This window comes from Zootoca vivipara, chromosome 4 (assembly GCF_965207765.1).
Source record: "Zootoca vivipara chromosome 4, rZooViv2.hap1.1, whole genome shotgun sequence".
Classification (NCBI taxonomy): domain Eukaryota; kingdom Metazoa; phylum Chordata; class Lepidosauria; order Squamata; family Lacertidae; genus Zootoca; species Zootoca vivipara.
Window position 1 is genome coordinate 96328380 of NC_142587.1, and position 23445 is coordinate 96351824.

General features: G+C 47.2%; 1 protein-coding gene across 1 annotated transcript in view; it reads right to left on the bottom strand.

The window, feature by feature from the left end:
- DGAT2 (diacylglycerol O-acyltransferase 2) overlaps nt 1-23445 on the bottom strand; it is a 45975-nt gene that overhangs the window by 18656 nt on the left and 3874 nt on the right. The window contains exon 2 of the mRNA XM_035115823.3: nt 2895-3014. Within this exon, the coding sequence (XP_034971714.1) occupies nt 2895-3014 (120 nt within the window). The remainder of the gene's footprint in view (nt 1-2894; nt 3015-23445) is intronic.

The following is a 23445-nucleotide window of genomic DNA, read 5'->3' on the forward strand; positions in this document are numbered from 1 at the left end:
GCGACCACAAGAGCCTTCTCCTGTTGCTCTTCCAGAGCAACTGTTCTTACAGCCAGCCATTACCATTAGGGCCCCAAGCCATTGATTGCTTCATCTCCCATGAATTTTTGGCTGTTGTAAAAACCTGCACAGCACCCTATTCCCGCTGGTCTCATAGAAGTTCACAAGATTAAAATCGCAGGATAAAAACACAAAATACATAATAAAAGCAACCCAATGGTGCCCTGAGTCTCCCCAACACATTTGAAAGGGCATCCGCCAGAGAAAGGCCTGGTTAAAGAGGAACGTTTTTGCCTGGCGCCTAAAGGTGTAAAAAGAAGGCGCCAGGCGGTTCTCCCTGGGGAGAGCATTCCACAAATGGGGAGCCACTGTAGAGAAGGCCCCGTTCTTGTGTTGCCACCCTCTGGAGGCAAACAAAGAAAGACCTCAGAGGATGATTTCAGGGTCTGGGTCAGGAGAGAGGCAATTCTTGAGTTATTGCGGTCCTGATCCGTTTGTTCTGCCGTTCACTAACTCAGGCGTTACCCCACTCACACCTAAACCAATCACATTCAACAATATGACAACCTACATAAAAAGGGCCATTGCCAAGCCTGCACTTATAAGATACACTCCTAATATCTGGAGTGCCAATATCTTGACTCCTCCTGGGCCATCTCATGCTCCTCTCCCATCTCTCACCTGAGAGGGGCCCAGATCCATACCGCAGCGGGCCCTCACCCTCGAGGTTGCAGAACTACTTCCATCCACTCAGCATACCTGCCAAGTTGCTGTCAGAGAAATAAGGGACCGGGCCGGAAATAGCAGACCGGAAGTAGCGCTGCCGCCATTTTGGAACTGGGCGGAGCATGCTCAGAAGTGACTTTTGATGCTGCTTTGCCCAGTTCCAAAATGGCCGCCGCGCCAGAAGTCGCACTGCAGCCATTTTGGAACTGGGCAGAGCAGCATCAAAAGTCGCTTCTGAGCATGCTCCGCCCAGTTCCAAAATGGCCGCCGCACCAGAATAAACTGGGGGAAAACAAAAAAAATCCCTTTTTTCAGCTAGGAACGGCTGGAAAAACGGGAATTTCCCAGGGAAAATGGGAGACTTGGCAGCTAAGCCACTCAGTTCTACATAGGAAAACCATCCTTTGCAGAGTTGCTAAGCAACCACTGTCAGAATACAGCTTTTTTTTTTTTTTTGCAACCACCTGCGAAAGGGATGACTTAGCACTGGAGAGAAGGTGGGGGGCTGCAGCCCTGCAGGTGGGGTTCTCAGGTTGCATTGCCCATGGTGGGGAAAACGAGGGCCATATTCCCCTCAGAGCCACATGGCAGGGTTGGGTGGGGGCAGGAGCAGGAGCAGAGGTGGCCAGTGCAAGGGGTGCAAATGTTGCCTTTGTACTGTAGCCCAATTTCCACACACACTTCTTTCCATCTTGGCCAGGGGTCAGCAAACTCTTTCAGCAGGGTGCCGGTCCACTGTCCCTCAGACCTTGTGGGGGGGGGGCGGACTATATCTTTTTTTGGGAGGGGATGGACGAATTCCTATGCCCCACAAATAACCCAGAACTCATCCCTAGCTCCAGTTCTACAAGAGGTATTATTATTATTATTATTATTATTATTATTATTATTATTATTATTATTATACCGCCCTATACCAGAAGGTCTCACTGAAACAGAAGTAACCAGACCCTCATGTATATACAGAGGGTGGTGGGGGTGGGTGGGAATGGGTGATGGGCTGATGGGAGTGGTAAACCTGTAGATGGCTGTGATCATCAAGCTTTCTTTAGCGCCTCAGCCCTTGCTTTTTGCCCGCAGGACCAATTGCAGTCATCAGCAGTCGTTAACAGCCATCTACAGGTTTACCACTCCCATCAGCCCATCACTCATTCCCACCCCCCCACCCTCTGTATATACATAAGGGTCTGACTCTTCTGTTTCAAGTGTATCTGAAGAAGTGTGCATGCACACGAAAGCTCATACCAAAATAAAAACTTAGTTGGTCTTTAAGGTGCTACTGAAGGATTTTTTTTATTTTGCTTCGACTCAGACCAACACGGCTACCTACCTGTAACTTTTAAAAAGGGTACAGGTATAGGATGTCAATCAGGTCAACCAAAGGCCTGGTTAAAAAGGAACATTTTTGCCTGGCGCCTAAAGGTGTATAATGAAGGTGCCATGTGGGGAGAGCATTCCCACAAACAGGGAGCCACTGCAGAAAAGGCCCTGTTCTTGTGTTGCCACCCTCCGGACCTCTCAAGGAGGAGGCACACGAAGGAGATAAGAAGATGATCTCAGGGTCTGGGTAGGTTCATAAAGGAAGAGGCAGTCCTTGAGGTATTGCGGTCCTAAGCTTTATAGGTCAAAACCAGCACTTTGGATTGGGCCCAGAAACTAATCGGTAGCCAGTGCAGTCGGACCAGTAAGTCGCTATTTCTCAATTGACTGGGGTTGGGGGAAATCTAAGCATAAAACAAAATGTGCTTTATGAAAACCCTGTAGAACATGAACGAGGAACTTCACACGCAGGGGCCAAAGATGGTCCTGCGGACTCCCTCCCAGGACACACCTGTTGCCAACCCTGCTTTGCTCTCTACCGGAGTGCTTCTATCTGGCTAGAATGTGTCCTTCAACTCTTCTAAGGCTTCTTGGTTGGTCAGATGGAGGGGTGAGAAGGGTGCTTTTGAGTGTGTCTAGAAACTGGCCTTCTGTACACAGGTAGAACCATGGAATGGTAGAGTTGGAAGGAGCCCCAAGGTTCATATAGTCCAGCCCCCTCAGGGTCCCTTTCCAATTCTTCAGTCCTATGAGTCTACGATCCCCTTGGCTGGAGACGCACAGACATCGTTTACAAACAGACCCGCCAATCAACCACCGACTTCAAAATAGAAAGGCCCTTGGCTTACCCATGATGAGGAAACTCAGCACCCATTGTAGCACCGAGATGATCTGCAGTTGCTTCTCTACTTTAGACTTAGACAGCCAGGACAGATCCTGGAACGCCGAGAGGATACCGGACCCCGTACCTAGAGACAGAAAGAGGGGGGGGGGAGGAGAGAAAAGGAGAAAGACTGTCACCAGGTCCTTGGCAGATACAAAAAGCAGAAAATTATGCAACAGAATCTCAAAATCCCAGTCGCTTTCTGATCGTAGGAATTAACACACGTAAACCATGGTCCTATTTGGTCCTCTGCGTAAAATGGGAACTGGGCCACATCCTGGCATTAACCCCACAAGCCCCACCCACCACCTCCAGAGAAGGACACGACCAGGGGTAGCCAATGATGTGCACTGCAGAAGTCGTTGGACTACAACTCCCATCAGCCTTAGGGAGCATGGACATTGACCAGGAATGATAGGAATTGTAGTCCAACAACAACTGAAGGGTGTCAGTTTGACTACCTACCCCAAGTCAAAGGATTAGGTCTAGAGCAGGGTTTCCCAAACTTGGGTTTCCGGCTGCTTTTCGGACTACAAATCCCATCATCGCTAGCTAACAGGACCAGTAGTCAGGGATGATTAGAACTGTGGTCCAAAAACAGCTGGAGACATGTTTATTCTTTTAAGAGGGATATAAGGGAACTTAAAGGATAAAGGGGCCCCTGACCATCAGGTCCAGTCGTGTCCGACTCTGGGGTTGCGGCGCTCATCTTGCTCTATAGGCCGAGGGAGCCGGCGTTTGTCCGCAGACAGCTTCCGGGTCATGTGGCCAACATGACAAAGCTGCTTCTGGCGAACCAGAGCAGCGCATGGAAACGCCGTTTACCTTCCCGCCGGAGCGGTCCCTATTTATCTACTTGCACTTTGATGTGCTTTCGAACTGCTAGGTTGTCAGGAGCTGGGACCGAGCAACGGGAGCTCACCCCATTGCAGGGATTCGAACCGGCGACCTTCTGATCAGCAAGCCCTAGACTCTGTGGTTTAACCCACAGCGCCACCTGGGTCCCTATAAGGGAACTTACCAGGTATCTAATAGTAAGAGGCTTAAACAAGCCTGCAACCAGCTATCTGCTGTGCGTTTAAAAGGGGAATGTAAAACTCTGCTAAGTTATACAACTTGCAAGCACAAGTTAGGAAGGATATTAATCAACAATATATTCTCTCCTGCCTCCCTGAACATTCGCATAAAATGCAGCTTTACACAAGAACAAGCTGCCATGTCTAAGCTTAGTCCCATGTGAGAAAGTCATATGGCAGACCGAGATGTGAGCGAGAGGCTGGTTGTGCAGGAATCCATGCAAATACTGTAAGCAATTTGCAAAGGAGCCACAAGGACGCAACTCCATCGCTGTGGCATCCCTTGCTCATGTGGACAGGGTGCATGGCAGTTAGGGGAGAAAACAGCAACGCCAAAAGTCAACGACCTTTCAAATAGCCTTGGTCCCAAAGATAAGCAAAACAGAAGGCCTGCGATTGAGCCAGGAGACCCCTGCCAACTTTTTGTTTCCTTAAGTTGCAAGATCCCACAGGCACTTGAACTTTTCAGCAGGTGGACTATGGAAAGGGGAGGATCCAGCTAACACGCCCCCCTCCAAAGCAAACCAAAGCAACCCACGCCCCTTGTTTGCAAGCAGCTTTTGTTGTCCATCTGTAAATAGGCACAGAGAAAGTTACACATTGACGGATCCCGGAGAGACGGGAAATCCCAAGATGACTCTTGAAGACCAGAATTCGCTTTTCGGTTTAACTATTCACAAAGCCAGGAACAAGGCACTTTCAGGCGACGTCCAGCCTCTGCCAGTCGCCGTACATCCAGTACAGCTACGGAAATTGTGATTGTTTTCATCACCAGTTTTTTTTTGGGGGGGGGGAGAGACTTGCTTTTCACAAACGTAACCCAGACGTGTAAATTTAAAAATGCATTTCAATGTTTGATTTCACAATATGTATTTTTAAAACTCTCTCTCTCTCTCTCTCTCTCTCTCTCTCTCTCTCTCTCTCTCTCTCTCTCTCTCTCTCTGTGTGTGTGTGTGTGTGTGTGTGGTTGAAAAAACAAGTTACCCCAATGTTTTTCAAAATGTAAACAAAAGCAGTTTTTTTAAAAAAAAACATCAAACTTCATCAGTAATGTGCATTTTATAGGGTTACTCAGAGGTTATAATTAAGTTATATATAAGGTAAAGGTAAAGGGACCCCTGACCATTATGTCCAGTCGTGACCGACTCTGGGGTTGCACGCTCATCTCGCATTATTTGCCGAGGGAGCCGGCGTACAGCTTCCAGGTCATGTGGCCAGCATGACAAAGCCACTTCTGGCGAACCAGAGCAGCACATGGAAACGGCGTTTACCTTCCCGCTGTAGCGGTCCCTATTTATCTACTTGCACTTTGATGTGCTTTCGAACTGCTAGGTTGGCAGGAGCTGGGACCGAGCAACGGGAGCTCACCCCGACGCGGGGATTCGAACCGCCGACCTTCTGATCAGCAAGCCCTAGGCTCTGTGGTTTAACCCAAAGCGCCACCTGCACCCAAAGTGATATATAAATCCTGCTAAATAAATAAATGCACCAGGTTTCAAATGGCAGGAGGTTCCTCTCTCTTTTGGCTTGCACCTGGGGATTTATTTTGAGGAGAATTTTGAGTCGGTTAAGAACCTCTGTGCAAGAGGGATGATAATGTTCCACCTCTCCCTCTCCCCTCAATAGTAGCAAATTCTCCAAAAGCTGCTTTTACTGTGCTTTGTCTCCTTAAGTCAGCGTAACTGGAAGCTTAAATGGCTTTTTTCATTCATTTTTAATCGGTTTGTTTAGTGATATTCTAAGTCAAGCAGCAGGAGAGGGAACAAGGCAGCAAGCACACAGGCGGGCTTTTGATCTTCAGAGGAAGGGTGGTATTATGCAAAATTAATAATCATATCCCACCAGTCCTCCAATAACATAATTGCCCCCATCTGTGCAAAACAAACACCAGACGTCAGCTTCTTTCAATGGCTACAGTCCAGAGCTGTGGTGTGTGTCTTGATACCTAGATACTGTACCTTGATACCTAGAATAGGTATCTAGATATCAATGTCATGTCCTGGTTAAAGTGTCAGAATAAGGGCAGGGAGACTCAGGTTCATAACACACTCAGCCCTAAATCTCACTGGCTTGCCTTGAGTTATTCACCGTTTAAGGTGCTGGTTTTGACCTTTAAAGCCCCATGCAGCTTGGGACCCTCGTACCTACGGGACCGCCTCTCCTGGTATGCCCCGCGGAGGATCTTAAGGTCCACAAACAACAATACTCTGGAGATCCCGAGCCATAAGGTGGCTAGATTGGCCTCTACTAGGGCCAGGGCCTTTTCAGTATTGGCCCCAACTTGGTGGAACGCTCTTTCACGGGAGACCAGGGCCCTGCGGGATTGATCATCTTTCTGCAGGGCCTGCAAGACAGAGCTGTTCCACCTGGCCTTTGGGCTGGACTTAGTCTGACCCCTGTGTTTTTCCTCCCTCATGGTTTGGATTTATGGATTACTTAAAATGAGGCTGCATTTTAAATTTTAATGTTGTATTTTAATTAATTGCTTTTTATGTTTTATTGTAATTTTATTGGTGTGAGCCCGGTTTTGACTGGGGAGGGCTGGGTATAAATAAAAAATTATTATTATTATTATTATTATTATTATTATTATTATTATTATTGTTATTATTATCACGGGATCATAGGAAAGCAGGGTGGATAAAAATCATTGTTTTTTAAATTTGAACCTGCAACTTCAGTCCTGTAAACTAGCGGTGCTGGTGGGAATTATAAAATGGGTGGATAAATATTCGGTTGCCAACTCCCTGTCACAATTGTTGGGGTATTTTCTTTGACCTATAGAGATTGTGGACATATATATATATATAATTTAAATAAGATTTTTTTAAATTTAAATTGGATTTTTAAAATAAAATGCTTTTTGAGGAAAAATATCTTTCTAAGTTGCATCATAGTCCAAAGGCTATTCATCAGGAAATGAGGGTTTGTTTTAAGTTTTTCATGTGTGCTAAAACTCAGTCTAAGTTTTTTTTTAAAAAAAAGTTTAACCACATCAGTTTACAAACATGGATACATATGCTGCAATGTTATTGTTTTAGCTAAATAAACAGTTTAAATTAGGAAATGATTATTTTTCTCCTTCTAGTAAAGTACAGCAGAAAAGTTGTCCCAATATAAACAGTTAACTTATTAAACCTCACCATTTCATAATTATCTGTCTATGCATTTCTAATAGTATAACCAAATCAGTAATTTTCAATATAAGTGTAAAAACTACTCTGAAAATTTGTTCCAAAAATGAAACCTTCGTCTGGTTGTAAATATTAAGATTATACCAGCAAGGAATGAGTCTTTCGGGGGGGGGGGATGATTAAAATCAAGTCTTGCTGACTAGTGGGTTTAAATCAGGGGTCCCCAAACTTACGTCGCCGAGGGCCGGTGCCGCCAGCACCAATTGCGCTGTGGGCCGGAGCACATGGGAGCGTGCACCCATACGTGTGTGCACTCACGATTTCCAGCACACTTCCGGGTCACCGGAACACCAGAAATAGCTTGTGCGCATGCACATGGGCCTCCTCCGACCCAGAAGCGTGCCGGAAATGACGCTTGTGCATGCGCGCAAGCTATTTCCAACGCTCCGGCAACCCGGAAGTGGGCAGCCACACTGTTAAGAGCAGGCGGCAGCAGTGGGTAGCGGGGGCTGCATAAAAGAGCCTCGCGGGCCGCGTCCGGCCCCCGGGCCTTAGTTTGGGGAAGCCTGGTTTAAATCATGACTTAAATCGGTTTGATTTAAATCAAATTCAGCCTGTAGGAAGGCAGTTTCTACTAAGACCATAGGTCCGTCCAACTCAGTATTGTCTGTACTGATTAGCTGCACAGGGGTCAAGAAAATTCTTCAGCAGGGGGCCAGTCCACTGTCCCTCAGACCTTGTGGGGGGGGGACTATATTTTGCCAGTTGGTCTTGAAGTGGCCCAAACATCTGGAGATGATGTGGAGCGGGGAGGCTGCAACATCCATCCCCACACGCCACCAAACGTGGCGTGCAGAAACCGCAGAACCTGGGCAGGGTAGTCCACAACCGAAGGATTACAAAGAGAATCCCTTTGTTTGGAGAACTTGTCACCTTCCATTTGCAGAGACTTGATAAAGCTCCATTATTCTGGATTGCAGGTCAGGTAGGGCAACGACGGCTATATAAAGCATGGTAGGCAAACTAAGGGGCTGGATCACCTGCTCAATCTCACCCAAGGACGATCCAGGAATCAGCGTGTTATTACATGAATAGAATGTGTCCTTTTATTTAAAACGTATCTCTGGGTTACTTGTGGAGCATAGGAATTTGTTGATTTCCACCACCACCCCTTTCAAAATATAGTCCGGCCCCCCACAAGGTCTGAGGGACAGCGGACCGGCCCCCTGCTGAAAAGGTTTGCTGACCCCTGACATAAAGCCAGCCACCAGAGCGCACACAAATGATAAGATCCCTTTCTTTAGATTCTGTGTTGGTGATACAGAAGTAAACAACAGATTTTAGAGTTTGTCGATAGTACTTGGAGGGAGGCTGGAGGAGGACTCCAGAGAAGCGGACACGGAGCAATGGATTCAAACTTCAAGAAAGAAGATTCCACCTAAACATTAGGAAGAACTTCCTGACAGCTGTTCGACAGTGGAATTTGCTACCAAGGAGTGTGGTGGAGTCTCCTTCTCTGGAGGTCTTTAAGCAGAGGCTTGACAGGCATATGTCAAGAATGCTTTGATGGTGTTTCCTGCTCGGCAGGGGGTTGGACTGGATGGCCCTTGTGGTCTCTTCCAACTCTATGATTCTATGACTCTGAGCTTCTGTCTCCTCTAATCCAGCAGGTTTCGGCAGCGACACAGACCCCAGCAATGCCCCATTGCCAGAAGTGAAAGTATACCCGGAATGGAAAGTCCTTTCATAATTTGCTTAGCTGAGGTCAACAACCCTCTCCAGTCCCCACATTTGCAAAATTTGGCCCTGCTCAGCCAACACTGAAGGATGGGAGCATGGGATGCTTCGTGAAGGGGCGAAACTAGGCTTTATTTCACCTGGCAAAAGCCCAGTTTGGCACATAAAACCCAATGGTGCTCCTCTGGAGGCTTCATCCAGGGCTAAAAAAAACAAAACAAAACCTTGGCGAGCCCCCCTGTAGCTACAGGAAAAGGTAAAGGACCCCTGGAAGGTTAAATCCAGTAAAAGGCGACTATGGGGTTGCAGCACTCATCTCGAGCCGGCGCTCGTCCACAGGCAATTTTCCGGGTCATGTGGCCAGCATGACTAGACCGCTTCTGGAACAATGCTGCACCGTGAAGGAAAGCAAAGCCCACGGAAACACTGTTTACCTTCCCGCCACAGCAGTACCTATTTATCTACTTGCACCGGTGTGCTTTCAAACTGCTAGGTTGGCAGGAGCTGGGACAGAGCAACGGGAGCTCACCCTATCGTGGGGATTCAAACCGCCGTCCTCAGCGGTTTAGACCGCAGCGCCACCCACTACGGCACTGTTTTCTACCCAGAATAGGCTTATTCATCCATGCAAGTCACCACCTGGTTGCTATATAGCCAAGGAAAGAAATGGCATACATTTGAGAAATGGCCCTGAACAAGTCACCTGGTCCCTGTGGACAAGAAACTAATTCTGCTCTCACTGTCGCAACACTTTTTCTGGCACTCACTAACAGCAGGTGGGGTGGCGGAGAATCCAAAATAGTCCAATCCAAAAGTCACCTTAAAATGTTGGAGCTCCTCTCACCCTAGAAACCAGAGTCAAAGGAGTCGTGCATCTTCCACGCTCTGGCTGCTCCTGCGAATTGCCGCACTTAAAATAGGCAGCTGATGAGCAGAGATGATGGAAGAGATTTGGCGTCTCCTGAAGGGAACAGCAGAGCAACTAGGCTCATCCCAAGCAAAGGATGCAGGACTGCTGTCAATGTCCATAGTTTTTGTGTGTCAAAGACGGAATCTCAGCAAGCATAGCTTCCTGGCCCTGGCACAGGCTACACCTGCCAAAATCCGTGCCTCGACAACATTCTTTAAAAGGTGCAGAATACCTCTGTACCGAGTGCTACCGCTGGAGAAACTCTGAGTTTACGTAAGAATATTGGGAGCTGACGGTGTTTCTCAAACTGTTTCTGCAGCTGTTTTCGGACTACAGTTCCCATCGTCCCTGACCACTGGTCTTGCTAGCTAGGGAATGATGGGAGTTGTAGTCCAAAAAGAGCTGGGGACCCAAGTTTAGGAAACACTGGCAAGGCGAAGGGGCACATGAAAGAGGCATGTCTGATTATCCACTTATTTTAGAAAGAAAGGACTGACAAAAGAAATTATTCAGTTAGACTATGGAACTCTCTGCCACAGGAGGCAGTGATGGCCCCCAACTTGGATGGCTTTAAAATAGTAAAAGACAAATTCATGGAGGGGGAGAGGCTATTGATGGCGACAGCCGCTATGGCTATGCTCTGCCTCCAAAGTTGGAGACAGAGATTCTTCTGAAGCCCAGTTGCTGGAAATCCCAGGAGGCGAGAGATGCTCTTGCGTTAAAACCCTGTGGTGGGTTTCCCCACAGGTATCTGGCTGATTGCTGTGAAAACAGGAGGCTGGACTAGATGGGCCCCTGGCCGGATCCAGCAGCTAGGCTCTCCTTTTATTCGCTTGCATGAGATTGTCACCCATCCCAGCACTGGAATTGGAAGGGACCACAAGGGTCATCTAGTCCAACCCCCTGCAGTGCAGGAATCTTTTGCCCAACGTGGAGCTTGAACCCGTGACCCTGAGATCACGAGTCTCCTGCTCTACTAACTGATCCAGTTCTAATGACACGTGAGAAGCACCACATTGGCGACCTCTGGCCAAGAGCGCATGGCACGAAAATGTGATGCGTCCACCAGTTGGCAGGTGGCATGGAGTCTCAACCTCAGGTGGAGACCAAAGCCCGTAAAAAGGGCACACCACATCCATCGCAACTGCACAATGGCCCGCAAGATGGGTGGAAGTCATTTGGGCAGAGGTGGCATTGCCTCCTGCATTGGAGGGGGTTCATGCCCTTAGAAGTTCCTTCCAATTCTATGATTCTGTAATTCTCCGTCAAAAGTAGGCCGTCCATCAACCCACAAGCACTTGATGCCCCCGCCTGGGGCAAGGAAGGGCATTAAAAACGACAGCTTTCATGGAAGACGAGCGAGGTCCCAACCAAAGAAGAACAGCAAATTAAACTGATGGAATATATGCAGCTTAAAGATTTAACATATGGAATAAGAGAACAAGAAGAACATACGTTTAGAGAGGATTGCAAACACCTGCTGAATATATAGCAAATAACCGTGTGCAGCTGAAAACGCTGGGAACATTAAGATAAATTCGGTAGTGCTAATAAGTTTTGAGGAATGTAATAATAGGGACCCAGGTGGCGCTGTGGGTTAAACCACAGAGTCTAGGGCAGGCATCCTCAAACTGCGGCCCTCCAGATGTTTTGGCCTACAGCTCCCATGATCCCTAGCTAACAGAACCAGTGGTCGGGGAAGATGGGAACTGTAGTCCAAAACATCTAGAGGACCGAAGTTTGGGAATGCCTGGTCTAGGGCTTGCCGATCAGAAGGTCGGCGGTTCGAATCCCTGCAACGGGGTGAGCTCCTGTTGCTCGGTCCCAGCTCCTGCCCACCTAGCAGTTCGAAACTACATCAAAGTGCAAGTAGATAAATAGGGACCGCTCCGGTGGGAAGGTAAACGGCGTTTCCGTGTGCTGCTCTGGTTCGCCAGAAGCAGCTTTGTCATGCTGGCCACATGATCCGGAAGCTGTCTGCGGACAAACGCCGGCTCCCTCGGCCTATAGAGCGAGATGAGCGCCGCGACCCCAGAGTCGGACACGACTGGACCCACAGCACCACCTGGGTCCCTGTGTGTGTTTGTGTGTGTGTGTGTGTGTGTGTGTGTGTGTGTGTGTATGAGATGGCACTCAACCAGCTGGCACGCACGTGAAAATACAACAGAGCAATCCAGAGTCGCTTAAGTAGGTCCCTAGCGCTTTAATAAACAGACCCCAGTGCAGTGGCCAAAAGGCCATCAAGCACGTCAGCGAACTTCAAGTCTCTTGGCGAGACTCGCCTTTCATTTTCACAGCTGCGAGACCCACAGATTTGCCTTAACGTGAGCATTCGCGTTGCACAATTCCATCTCGTGGCTTTCAACGTCTTTCCCACCACTGCGACCCCATTTGTCCCTGGGTCAGCCTTTCTGCACAGTCCGTTCCAAAACAGAACAAAAGCCATTAGATAGATGTTGCAAGGCAGCTACGAGGAAACCCATTCTCCAGTTTCTGGGATTCTCAGATTTCTCAAGACGGTAACAAATTCCCTGCCGCAGGCACGTCAAGGAGGCAGAAAAGGGAGGGAAACATATGGGCAACAATAGAAAATAACTTTACTTACAACGCACCCAGATTACTTAAGAGTATCAAAATGTGAGTACTCTTATCGTTGTACCAGAACAAACTTCCTAATGGCTAACTATTGCTGTTTGGTTTTACTTTGACTTACTTCAAGCAGGCAAACTTAAGGGAGATGACAATGGGCTGCCAAAAAGCTGCGTGTCTCATTATTTCTTTGTAGGCCATAAAATGATTTTTTAAATGATTTTCAATTTTATACATTTCAATAATTTTACAGGCATTTTAAACATTTCAAAACTCAACTTCCTTCCCCCTCTTTCTGTGGTTCCTTAAATTCATTTCTTTATATTTTCTGCATATTCCAAATTAACTTAACTTACTCATTTATTCATCTACTTTAAATAAGTACTCTTATAAAACTGCAGGTTATTGCAACAATCCTGTCAATGCCCTTAGCTGTTTACAGTTTATTTGCACATATTTAAATAAAAGTTTGTTATCTTGATTCCTTCTTATTCCAGCAAGCTTTGCCATTTCTGCTTATTTTTGTATCAATTCTTCTTTCACTGGGACTTCCTTTCCATTGGGGGGGGGGGCAAGTAACATTCTTGCCGCTGTAGCCGCATACATGAATAAATTTCTATACTGTTTGGGTAGGTCTGTCCCTATAATTCCCAAAAGGAAACTGACTTTTGAGACAAGAGTCTCAGGATTAAAACTAACTCAACTCTTCTAATCCAGCTTTGCTTTTAGAAAAATGACTTCGCTGAAAAGATGGCATCTCAAAACACCAACACGTGGTTAAGGCATTGCCATAGTTTAAACCAACTTCCCACCAAGATCTTTCGGCCCTCAACCTTCCACCATGGCTGGGGCTGAAAGGAGTTGTAGACCCAAACATCTTGAGGGCACCACGTTGGGGAAGGCTACCTTAAGCAATGCCCGAGTTGACAAAACCCAAATTCAGGAAATAGTGTTTCTTCTTAATGCATCTCAGCACATTGTCTACTAGACCAGTGTTTCTCAACCAGTGTGCCCCCAGGTGTTTTGGGACTACAACTCCCATCATTCCTGACCACTGGTCTTGCTAGCTAGGGATGATGGGAGTTGTAGTCCCAAAACATCTGGAGGCACACTGGTTGAGAAACACTGCACTAGACAATCCTCAGGATCTCTTTCAACTCTACAATTCTATGATTCTCTCGGACTCGCTGGTGTGGCCCAAAGGGAAGCAGAGCAAGACGTTTGGCTTACCTTCCAAGTCCCGGACTGCAGAATCCGGGACCGGCAGCCGTGTGACACCGGAAGTTGCGTTGATGTAACTTCCGGTGTCGCTTTGCCCTTCTATGGGCACCAAAAATGGCCACCGCCGGCATCAAAAGTAGCTTCTACGCATGACCGGAAGTGCGTCGACGCAACCTCCGGTGTCGGCCCGCCCATCTATGGGCACCAAAATGGCCGCCACCGACACAGGAAGTCGCATCTACGCACTTCCGGTCATGCGTAGATGCGACTTTTGAAGCTGCAGGAGCTGCTGGAAGGACTTTTGGCTGCAGGAGCTGCTGGAAGGAGGCGTACAAGGCGCCGTCCAACCGCCTTAGGGACTCCGTTCTGGATTTGTGTAGGGTTGACTCCTTTGCCTTTTTGAAATATACTCGGAGTCGAGAGTGAATTTCATGCTCTTTATTCAGCTTGTAGTAGCAATAGAGGAAGAAGAGAAGAATGGCTCTTTCCCCCAAAACGTCTGCTTATATACATTATTTACACAATGGGCCTTGCGTAATTGGCTACTTCAGGGCTGCACTTGTGGGCCAATCAGGTTGCTGATTGACTTCTGCCCGCAGCCAGATTGGCTGCTCCTGCAAGCCAACCAGGTTGCTGATTCACTTCCACCTGGAGCTGGATTGGGTGGCTCCTGCAGACCAATCAGACTGCTGCCTTCTGGATCCTATTGTTCTAGGATTCAGCTCAGTACATAACACTTTTCTTCTCCCGAAGATATCCCACAAGGCAGCAGAGGTTTAGGGTCAGAGTTTACCTTCTCCTAGAGGGGCTCCCTTCCCAGGTGGACAAGCCCTGTCTGCCCCTCACTTCCCCCTGTAGCACATGCAGAAATCTTTTTGGACGTGGGACACAACTCTTGGTCCCTAGTCCACAAAGACTGGCAGGAGCTCCCAAGGATTTCAGGCAGGGATCAACGGACTTAATGGGAAGGTGTTTTACTTGGCTTGCTCCCTAATGAGTCTTCACACAAACAAACACTCCTTCTAGATGCTTTGCTGAGTGAAGCTCTGGACTCCTGCCCTGCCCTGGGCCAAGACCACTGACTCTCCAGCACTCCTAATGATCCGATTGCGGCCGCATTATTTACACACCCAAATCTCTTCACCTTGTACTACCTGTAAACCCTCTTGTTCTGGAGAGCCAATATTTGCTTTTGAGGGAAGTTTAATTACTTCCCCATCCTTCCGTGCCTCTTCTCAGACAGGTCAGGCAGCCGCATCTGCAAAGGATGGCCCACCGTGCCCTGGGATAGCCTCCAAACAGAGACCCAAAGGTCTCCTCCCGCCTCAAACACTCTCTTGTGGTTGAAGGGGGGGGGGTGTGCAACCTCCCTTGCATGCACAAAGCCAATATGTCAGGGAGCCAGGGAATAATAATAATAACAATAATAATAATGAGGAACGGCTTAGGGAGCTGGGTATGTTTAGCCTGGAGAAAAGAAGGTTAAGGGGTGATATGATAGCCATGTTCAAATATATAAAATGATGTCATATAGAGGGAGAAAGGTTGTTTTCTGCTGCTCCAGAGAAGCGGACACGGAGCAATGGATTCAAACTACAAGAAAGAAGATTCCACCTAAACATTAGGAAGAACTTCCTGACAGTAAGAGCTGTTCAGCAGTGGAATTTGCTACCAAGGAGTGTGGTGGAGTCTCCTTCTTTGGAGGTCTTTAAGCAGAGGCTTGACAGGCATATGTCAAGAATGCTTTGATGGTGTTTCTGTTGAATGATTGTGTAAAAGTGTCATTATTGTTTCACTGTACCTTTAAGAGTCAGGAAAGATTTAATGACTGGGGCTCTGCAGCTGTGGAGCAGCTCTACAGGTGTTGCTGTGAAGCTGATGATGCAGGGTATATCAGGGGTGTTGTGTGTTGCCTCTGTGCTGGGCGTTTTCCCAGTGTGCTCTTGGTGGGTGGTTTGGTTGTGTGGGTATTTTGTATAAGCCTGATTTAATTTTTGTTAAATTTACTTTCTCCATTAAACCAAGCATTTGTTTAAGTCTTGGTCTCTATGTGTAAGTTCCTCAACCAGTTTCTGCTGATTTTGCTTTTAACCCCAACAGTTTCCTGCTCGGCAGGGGGTTGGACTGGATGGCCCTTGTGGTCTCTTCCAACTCTACGATTCTATGAATTATTATTATTTATTATTTATACCCCGCCCATCTGGCTGGGTTTTCCCAGCCACTCTGGGCGGCTCCCAACAGAATATTAAAAACACAATAAAACATCAAACATTAATGTTGATGGGAGGGCGTTCCACAGGGCGGGTGCCACTACTGAGAAGGCCCTCTGCCTGGTTCCCTGTAACTTGACTTCTCACAGTGAGGGAACGGCCAGAAGGCCCTCGGAGCTGGACCTCAGTGTCCAGGCTGAACAATGGGGGTGGAGATGCTCCTTCAGGGCTACTGGGCCGAGGCCGTTTAGGGCAGGGGTCAGTAAACTTTTTCAGCAGGGGGCCGGTCCACTGTCCCTCAGAACTTGTGGGGGGCCGGGCTATATTTTGAAAAAAAATATGAATGAATTCCTATGCCCCACAAATAACCCAGAGATGCATTTTAAATAAAAGCACACATTCTACTCATGTAAAAACACCAGGCAGGTCCCACAAATAACCAGAGATGCATTTCAAATAAAAGAACACATTCTACTCATGTAAAAACATGCTGATTCCCGGACCATCCGCGGGCCAGATTTAGAAGGCGATTGGGCCGCATCTGGCCCCCGGGCCTTAGCTTGGGAACCCCTAGTTTAGGGCTTGAAAGGTCAGCACCAACACTTTGAATGGTGCTTGGAAACATACTGGGAGCCAATGTTGCTTCTCTTAGCAACGTCTCGTTTCTAATTTCCAGGGGAATATTTGTAGGGCAGGACATTCCATCCTAAATAGGGATGGGGGGACTGTCCCTGTTTCTCTCCATTTCTCATTTTTCCAATCGGCCACGTCCCGTCCCCCCACTGTTACTGCATTATTGGCCCCCTGGAGGTGGCACTCTTGCACCGTGGCAGAAAAACAACAACCCTGGAAGGTTTGTGGCATGAAAAGTTGAAGGATTTCAGCAGGAAACTAGCATGGATCAAAAACAGAGCGGTACATCCGCCCCAAAACCGCTGCAGGCGCAAAAGGCCAAGCACTGAAAGTGGGATAGTCATGAGCGCAAATCACGAACGCACGATAAAAGGGGCGTCTGAAGGTCCGCCGAGTCACATAAGCACAATCTGTGTGATTGTAAAAATGTGCTTACAAGGCACAGGGGTTAAGCCCAGGTCCCTTAGCTTGCAATTTCCATGCTTTTCAGCGCACAAGTGAGTTTGTAAGTGGCTTAGCTCCCCCCCTCGTAAGCCAAAGGTTTAATATCAGGATAAGGAATTACGCAGCAGGAATAAAGAGCTAATTGCGCTTATGGTGCAATTCCCCATTAGCATACTGGTCTTGTGTTGCCTTATGTCTGTTACTACAGGGGAGGGAGGACCTTCAAGGCTGCAGGATTTTGTAAATAATAAAAAATGGAACTCCGAGATCCATAATCCATGAAGTCAGGTGCAAAAGAGACGCACTTAAATTAAGCTCAATGCAACCCCCAAAGCAGCATTATTATTATTATTATTATTATTATTATTATTATTTTGTACCGTACCCATCTGACAGTTTTGCCCTGGCATCTCTACTGCAGAGTAATCCCCATTCAATGCAGCAGGACTTACTTCTGAGTAACACAGGGTAACTTGCGCATTTGCACAAAAGGGTCACCTGGTTCAGTAGCTAAAATGACTTATTCTTATTCAAATTATTAATATGAACAGTAATTAATCAGTATACGGCTCAATGCCAAACTAGACTTCTAAGTACCCTGAAGAGAGGGGCTCTCAAGCGATCTCCATCCACTCGAGAGACACCCTTTTTACACGAGGCCCAGAGGTGAAAGGAAGTCTTAGCCATTAAATCACCCTGCCCTGGATAAAGACCTATTTTTAAAGCTTAATCTTTAAGATGTTCCTGTTTGGAGTGGGGGGGGGAGAGAGAGATAACGATATCAATCATTTTCTTGCCGATTCCTTCCCCTGGCGCTAGGTGCTGAAGGTCATATATTTAACAACGGTGAAGTCAAGCTCGCTCGGCTGGTTTCTCCCAGCCAGCCGTGCGCAGCGGCGGAAAGAGCAAGCAGCAGCTAACATAGGTCCGCTTGTTCCCGGCTCCTTGAGGAGCTGTGGCGCCGGGCCAAGAAAAGCTTTCAAATTTTATAGCCAATTCGGTACACCAGCTTAGGCAGCGCGCAGAGGTCCGAGCCCACCTTCTCTCGGAATCACTTTTTTTATATAAAAATAAATCATTTTTACTTCTCAGATATATACATTTCACTGATTCTACATTCATTTTGATATTTTAAAACTGGACTTCTTTCCCCCCTTTCTGCATTCCCTTAAATTGTTAACCTTGTTCAGCTTATGGTACACATTGTCGGTGGCAGAGACATTACAAGCCAGTGGAGGCCAGTATGTTACTTGCCTCAAAATGGAAAGAAGCAGAAGTCCCAGCAAAGGAAGAACGGATACAAAAACTTATGGAATATATGCAGAAATGGCAAAACTCACCGGAAGATTAAGAAATCAAGATAACAAACTTTTTATTGAATATTTACAAATAGCAAACAGATAAAAACATTGGCAGGATTATTGTAATAACCTGCAGTTTCATAAGAGTATATGCTTAAAGTAGATGAATAAATGAGCAAAGTAAGTTAATTTGGATATGCAGATGTTAAAAAAATTAATTTAAGGAACCACAGAAAGAGGGGGAAGGAAGTCAGACTTTGAAATGAATTGGTTGAATTGGTTTCCCCAGCCACTCTGGGCGGCTCCCAACATAATATCGAAAACACAATAATAATAATAATAATAATAATTATTATTATTATTATTATTATTATTATTTATACCCCGCCCATCTGGCTGAGTCTCCCCAGCCACTCTGGGCGGCTCCCAACATCAAACAAATAGTGCAAGGGTGGAGAAACAGCAGCCCAGAAACAGAAGCCCAACACCCATCATATCTCAGCAATGGCCAACGGGATGGATGGATGTTGGAGTCTGGTGACCTCTGGAGGGCCCCACGGGACCCCCACCTCCAAGATCCTGCATCGCGCATGAACGGCACACCATCGCAGAGGGAAACCCAGCAGAACGGAACGTGGCAAAGGACAGAGCCGAGCGCAAGGGACAGACCTGCTTCCACATGGCAGCGCCTCCCTAGGATGTGCATAGAGCCTTGGTGGCGCTGTGGTCTAAACCACAGAGCCTAGGGCTTGCCGATCAGAAGGTCGGCGGTTTGAATCCCCGCGACGGGGTGAGCTCCCGTTGCTCGGTCCCAGCTCCTGCCAACCTAGCAGTTCGAAAGCACATCAAAGTGCAAGTAGATAAATAGGTACCGCTCCGGCGGGAAGGTAAACGGCGTTTCCATGCACTGCTCTGGTTCGCCAGAAGCGGCTTTGTCATGCTGGCCACATGACCTGGAAGCTGTACGCCGGCTCCCTCGGCCAGTAAAGCGAGATGAGTGAGTGCCGCAACCCCAGAGTCAGTCGCAACTGGACCTAATGGTCAGGGGTCCCTTTACCTTTACCTTACACATAAATACTGGCGTTAGGTAGGATTGTGAGGCAGAAGGGGAAAACCTTTTGCCAGCCAAAGGGCCGCATCCCCTTTTAGGCGACCTTCTGTGGGGGGCACATGCCACAGTTGGGTGCGGCAACAGGGGCGATTTGTATCTTTATTCAATCGGCTGTACAGTCCAGCCAGAGCTGGATTTAGGTTTGATGAGGCCCTAACCCAGGCATGGCCAAACTCAGCCCTCTATATGTTTTGGGACTACAATTCCCATCATCCCTGACCACTGGTCCTGTTAGCTAGGGATGATGGGAGTTGTAGTCCCAAAACATCTGGAGGGCCGAGTTTGCCTATGCCTGCCCCAAGCTACTGAAGGTAATGGGGCCCTTTATATGTCCAGCTGTCCTTTGTCAACAACAAATCGTTGCTGTTTTTTGCATTGAATACCGTATACGCTATGGGGTCACGAAGAGTCTGACACGACTAAACAACTAAACAACAACCGTATACGCTACATGGTAATTTATGGATCTAACAGGTACTCTAAAGCCATTTGCCCATGTTGCCATCCAACCAGTCCATGCAGAATGTAGGCCCCCTATATATAGAAAGGAGCAAACCAGTGATATTTTAGTGAGCAGGCTAGCAGGCGGGGCCCATGACTTGCATCATAGGAGCCTACGCAACACAAAACATGGTTGCTGCATGTAGGTTTTGTTTTATTTGTTTTTTATCGTATATTTTTGGGAAAGTATATCCAGTCTTTTTTTTTTCCTTTAAAAATTTTCAGGGCCCCCAAGAGTGTGGGGCCCTACACTACAGCTTGTTTAGTTTATACGTAAATCCGGCACTGGGTCTGGCCGTTCAAGGTTTTTCACAAGTGCTTCCCCCATCCAGGCTAGCAAGAGGCGTTGGGGGTTGGACTAGATGACCACTGGGTCCCTTCCAACGTTACAATTCTATGATTTCCAGTATGGGAAAAGGAGTGGAGGAGGGTGGGGGGGGTGATGCCGATGTGTGTGTGTGTGTGTGTGTGTGTGTGTGTGTGGAGTGGACTGGGGAGTGAGTGGTTGCCTTTAAAAGAGGATTATAGGCAAATTCGTGTGCCACGATGGATGTGCTCTGCCTCCACAGTTGCTGGAAAGAATGGTCTAGCATTGAAATCCTGCTTGTAGGATGGTCTGAGCCAGCAGGCTCGTCTCACATTCAGATGAAGAGGTTTAGAGGGTCCTATTTGGCCCTAAGCCCAAGGTTCTCCAACGTAAGGAGTTTACTAAATGGCCTCGGTCCAGTATACCTGAAGGAGCGTCTCCACCTCCATCATTCTGCCCGGACACTGAGGTCCAGCACCGAGGGCCTTCTGGCGGTTCCCTTGTTGCAAGAAGCCAAGTTACAGGGAACCAGGCAGTGGGCCTTCTCGGTGGTGGCGCCTGCCCTGTGGAACGCCCTCCCAACAGATGTCAAACTTATTCCGTTCCGGAAGTCCGTTCCAAAACCAAGGCGCGCTTTCCCATAGGAGGTAATGCAAAATGGATTAATCCGTTCCACACTTTTAAAAGCAACCCCTAAAACAGCAATTTAACATGACTTTCACCATCTAACGAGACGATCGATCCATAAAATGAAAGCAATAAATGATGTACTGCAGTCACACAATCAATCAGTCAGTAGCTGAACTGGGTTCCACACAGTCACAAAACCAAAACGGAAAGAGCCGCAAAAACAAAAACGCAAAATAAATAGCGAAAACAGACAGACCTCAGAGTAACACTCAAAACGGAAGTGTAACACTCAAAACGGAACACGTTCGGCTTCCGAAAAAAGTTCGCAAACCGGAACACTTACTTCCAGGTTTGCAGTGTTTGGGTTCCAAATAGTTTGAGTACCAAGGCGTTTGAGAACCAAGGTACCACTGTACTATTGTTTTCACACAGGCTCACAGCCAATGCTTTTAATGTGCATGCTTTCTGAGCCAATACTTTAACAGGCAAAAGAAGCATTTCAAGAAAGGTCGGCCTTTAGTTTCCCCTGGGCTGTGATTTTCGGACATTTTTCTGGGAGGGAATCCCTCCTGAATTCAGTTAAGAGGGAGAGAACAGGTTGTGACAGCACAAACGGGCAAGTTTTATAAGAAGCCTGGTCTTTAACAAGCCTGGTCTTTAACAAGACTTGCTCCCAGGAAAGTGGGGGGGGGGGGAATGGGGCAACGAAGCTTTTCTCTGGAGGAAACCCATCAGACAAGGAGCCACCATGAAGAAGGCGGCCCACAGCAGGCCAGGTTGCATCCCAGAGAATTTCGGATCAGCAAGCAGCAAGCACCTGCAAGACAGCCTTTCCGGCAAAAGGGCCAAAGAACGCTGGGAACTGTTTGCATAATTTCCCGTTTGCTCTCTGTCCCTTTGGGGTCCTGCCTATTCAATGGCGAGGCTCGAATGGCCTTGAGCGCCTTAGCAGAAAGCCAACAGCACACAAGCCAAGTAAATAAGTAAAGATTGCCAATGTGCAAAGCCCTTTGACGAGCGCTTTTGGTGCTACAAAGAATTCAAGCTATTGCTCCAATACATGGAAGGTGCTTTTATGGGACAACACCAGCCACATGCAGAGTCCCACAGCTGCTCTGCTGCCATAACATAGCACAGAACCATAGAATCTCAGAGTTGGAAGGGTACCCAGAGGTCCTCTAGTCCAACCCCCTGCAATGCAGGAATCTCAACTAAAGCATCGATGACCATCAAAACTCAGCTTAAACACAAAAACTTGTGGAATATGCAGAAACGGCGTATTCTTACCGGAAGAAAAGGAAATCAAGATAACAAACTTTTTACATAGGAATGGAAATGGTTTATTGAATATTTACGGATAAATTATGAACAGATAAGAACATTGGCAGGATTATTGTAATAACCTGCAGTTTCATAAGAGTATATACTTAAAGGAGATGAATAAATGAGCAACGTAAGTTAATTTGGATACACAGAAGATATTAGAAATAAATTTAAGGAACCGCAGAAAGAGGGGGAAGGAAGTCAAGTTTTGAAACGTTAGAATGATTGTAAAAATAATGAAACTTATAAACCTGAAAAGCAATAACAACAACAACAACAATAATATCAGCTTAAACACCTCCAATGAAGGAGATTCCGTTTCACCGTCAAACAACTCTTAAGGTCAGAAAGTTCTTCCTGATATCAGGCTGGTTAGCTCAGCTGGTTAAAGCATGGTGGTGGTAGCGCCAAGGTTGGTGGTTCGAGCCCTGTATGGGACAGCTGCATTTTTCTGCCTTGCAGGGGGCTGGACTAGATGATCCCCAGGGTCCCTTCCAGCTCTACCGTTCTATGATTCTATGGCTAGTCAGAATCTTTCTTTCTTTCTTTCTTTCTTTTGTAACTTGAATCCATCGGGTCGGGTCCTGATCTCCAGAACAAGAGAAAATAAGCTTGCAAGCATGCTTAGTCTACACACACCCAATACTTGCAGATCTCCAGATCTCCAGAGAAACCTTGTGTTTTTCATAGCAGCATTTCGGTCACCGCGTCTGTGGTCATCATTGCATTTATGGGTTAGCATTTCAAACGCTTACCGTCTCACTGGCCCATTCACGCTTCACCTTACAGGATCAGGCCAAAAGTTCAAGTTTGCTTTTCTTCCACAGCGGCAAACCTGACTCCTCCAAGAAGCCTGACAGCCAAGAAGGAAGGGCACAAAGGAAACAGCCCTCCCTCTGTTTGCCCCCCAGTATCATTTTCCGAGGTAAACTGCACCAGCAGGCGGAAGCTCTATTCCACTCACAGACCCCCCTCCGTGAATGATTAACTTTCTGCTTTTTGTTTTGTCATTGTTTTAAGCAGCTGTAATAACAAGGGAGGAAAACATCGCACCAACCCCTTGTTGGAACGCACAGCTAGAACACCTGGGGGCAAATAAACCTCAAAGGGCCAACAGAGGCATGCAGCATTAAAGAGCTAGCAATGTGAGTTCTAGGGAACACAGGAAGAATGGAGCATTGTACCATATGGCAACCGTAGAGCCAAAAAGTCCATCAAAAAGTGGTTCAGCAATTCAAGAATAGGAAGGTAGGGAAACTGACAGAGTGGTGCAGAGTTAACACTCTGAAGGCTGACAGAGTGGTGCAGAGTTAACAACTTGCTCATAAATACAAAGAAAACAAAGGAGCTTGTGGTGGACTTTAGGAGACAGAAGAACAAGGTCCAGCC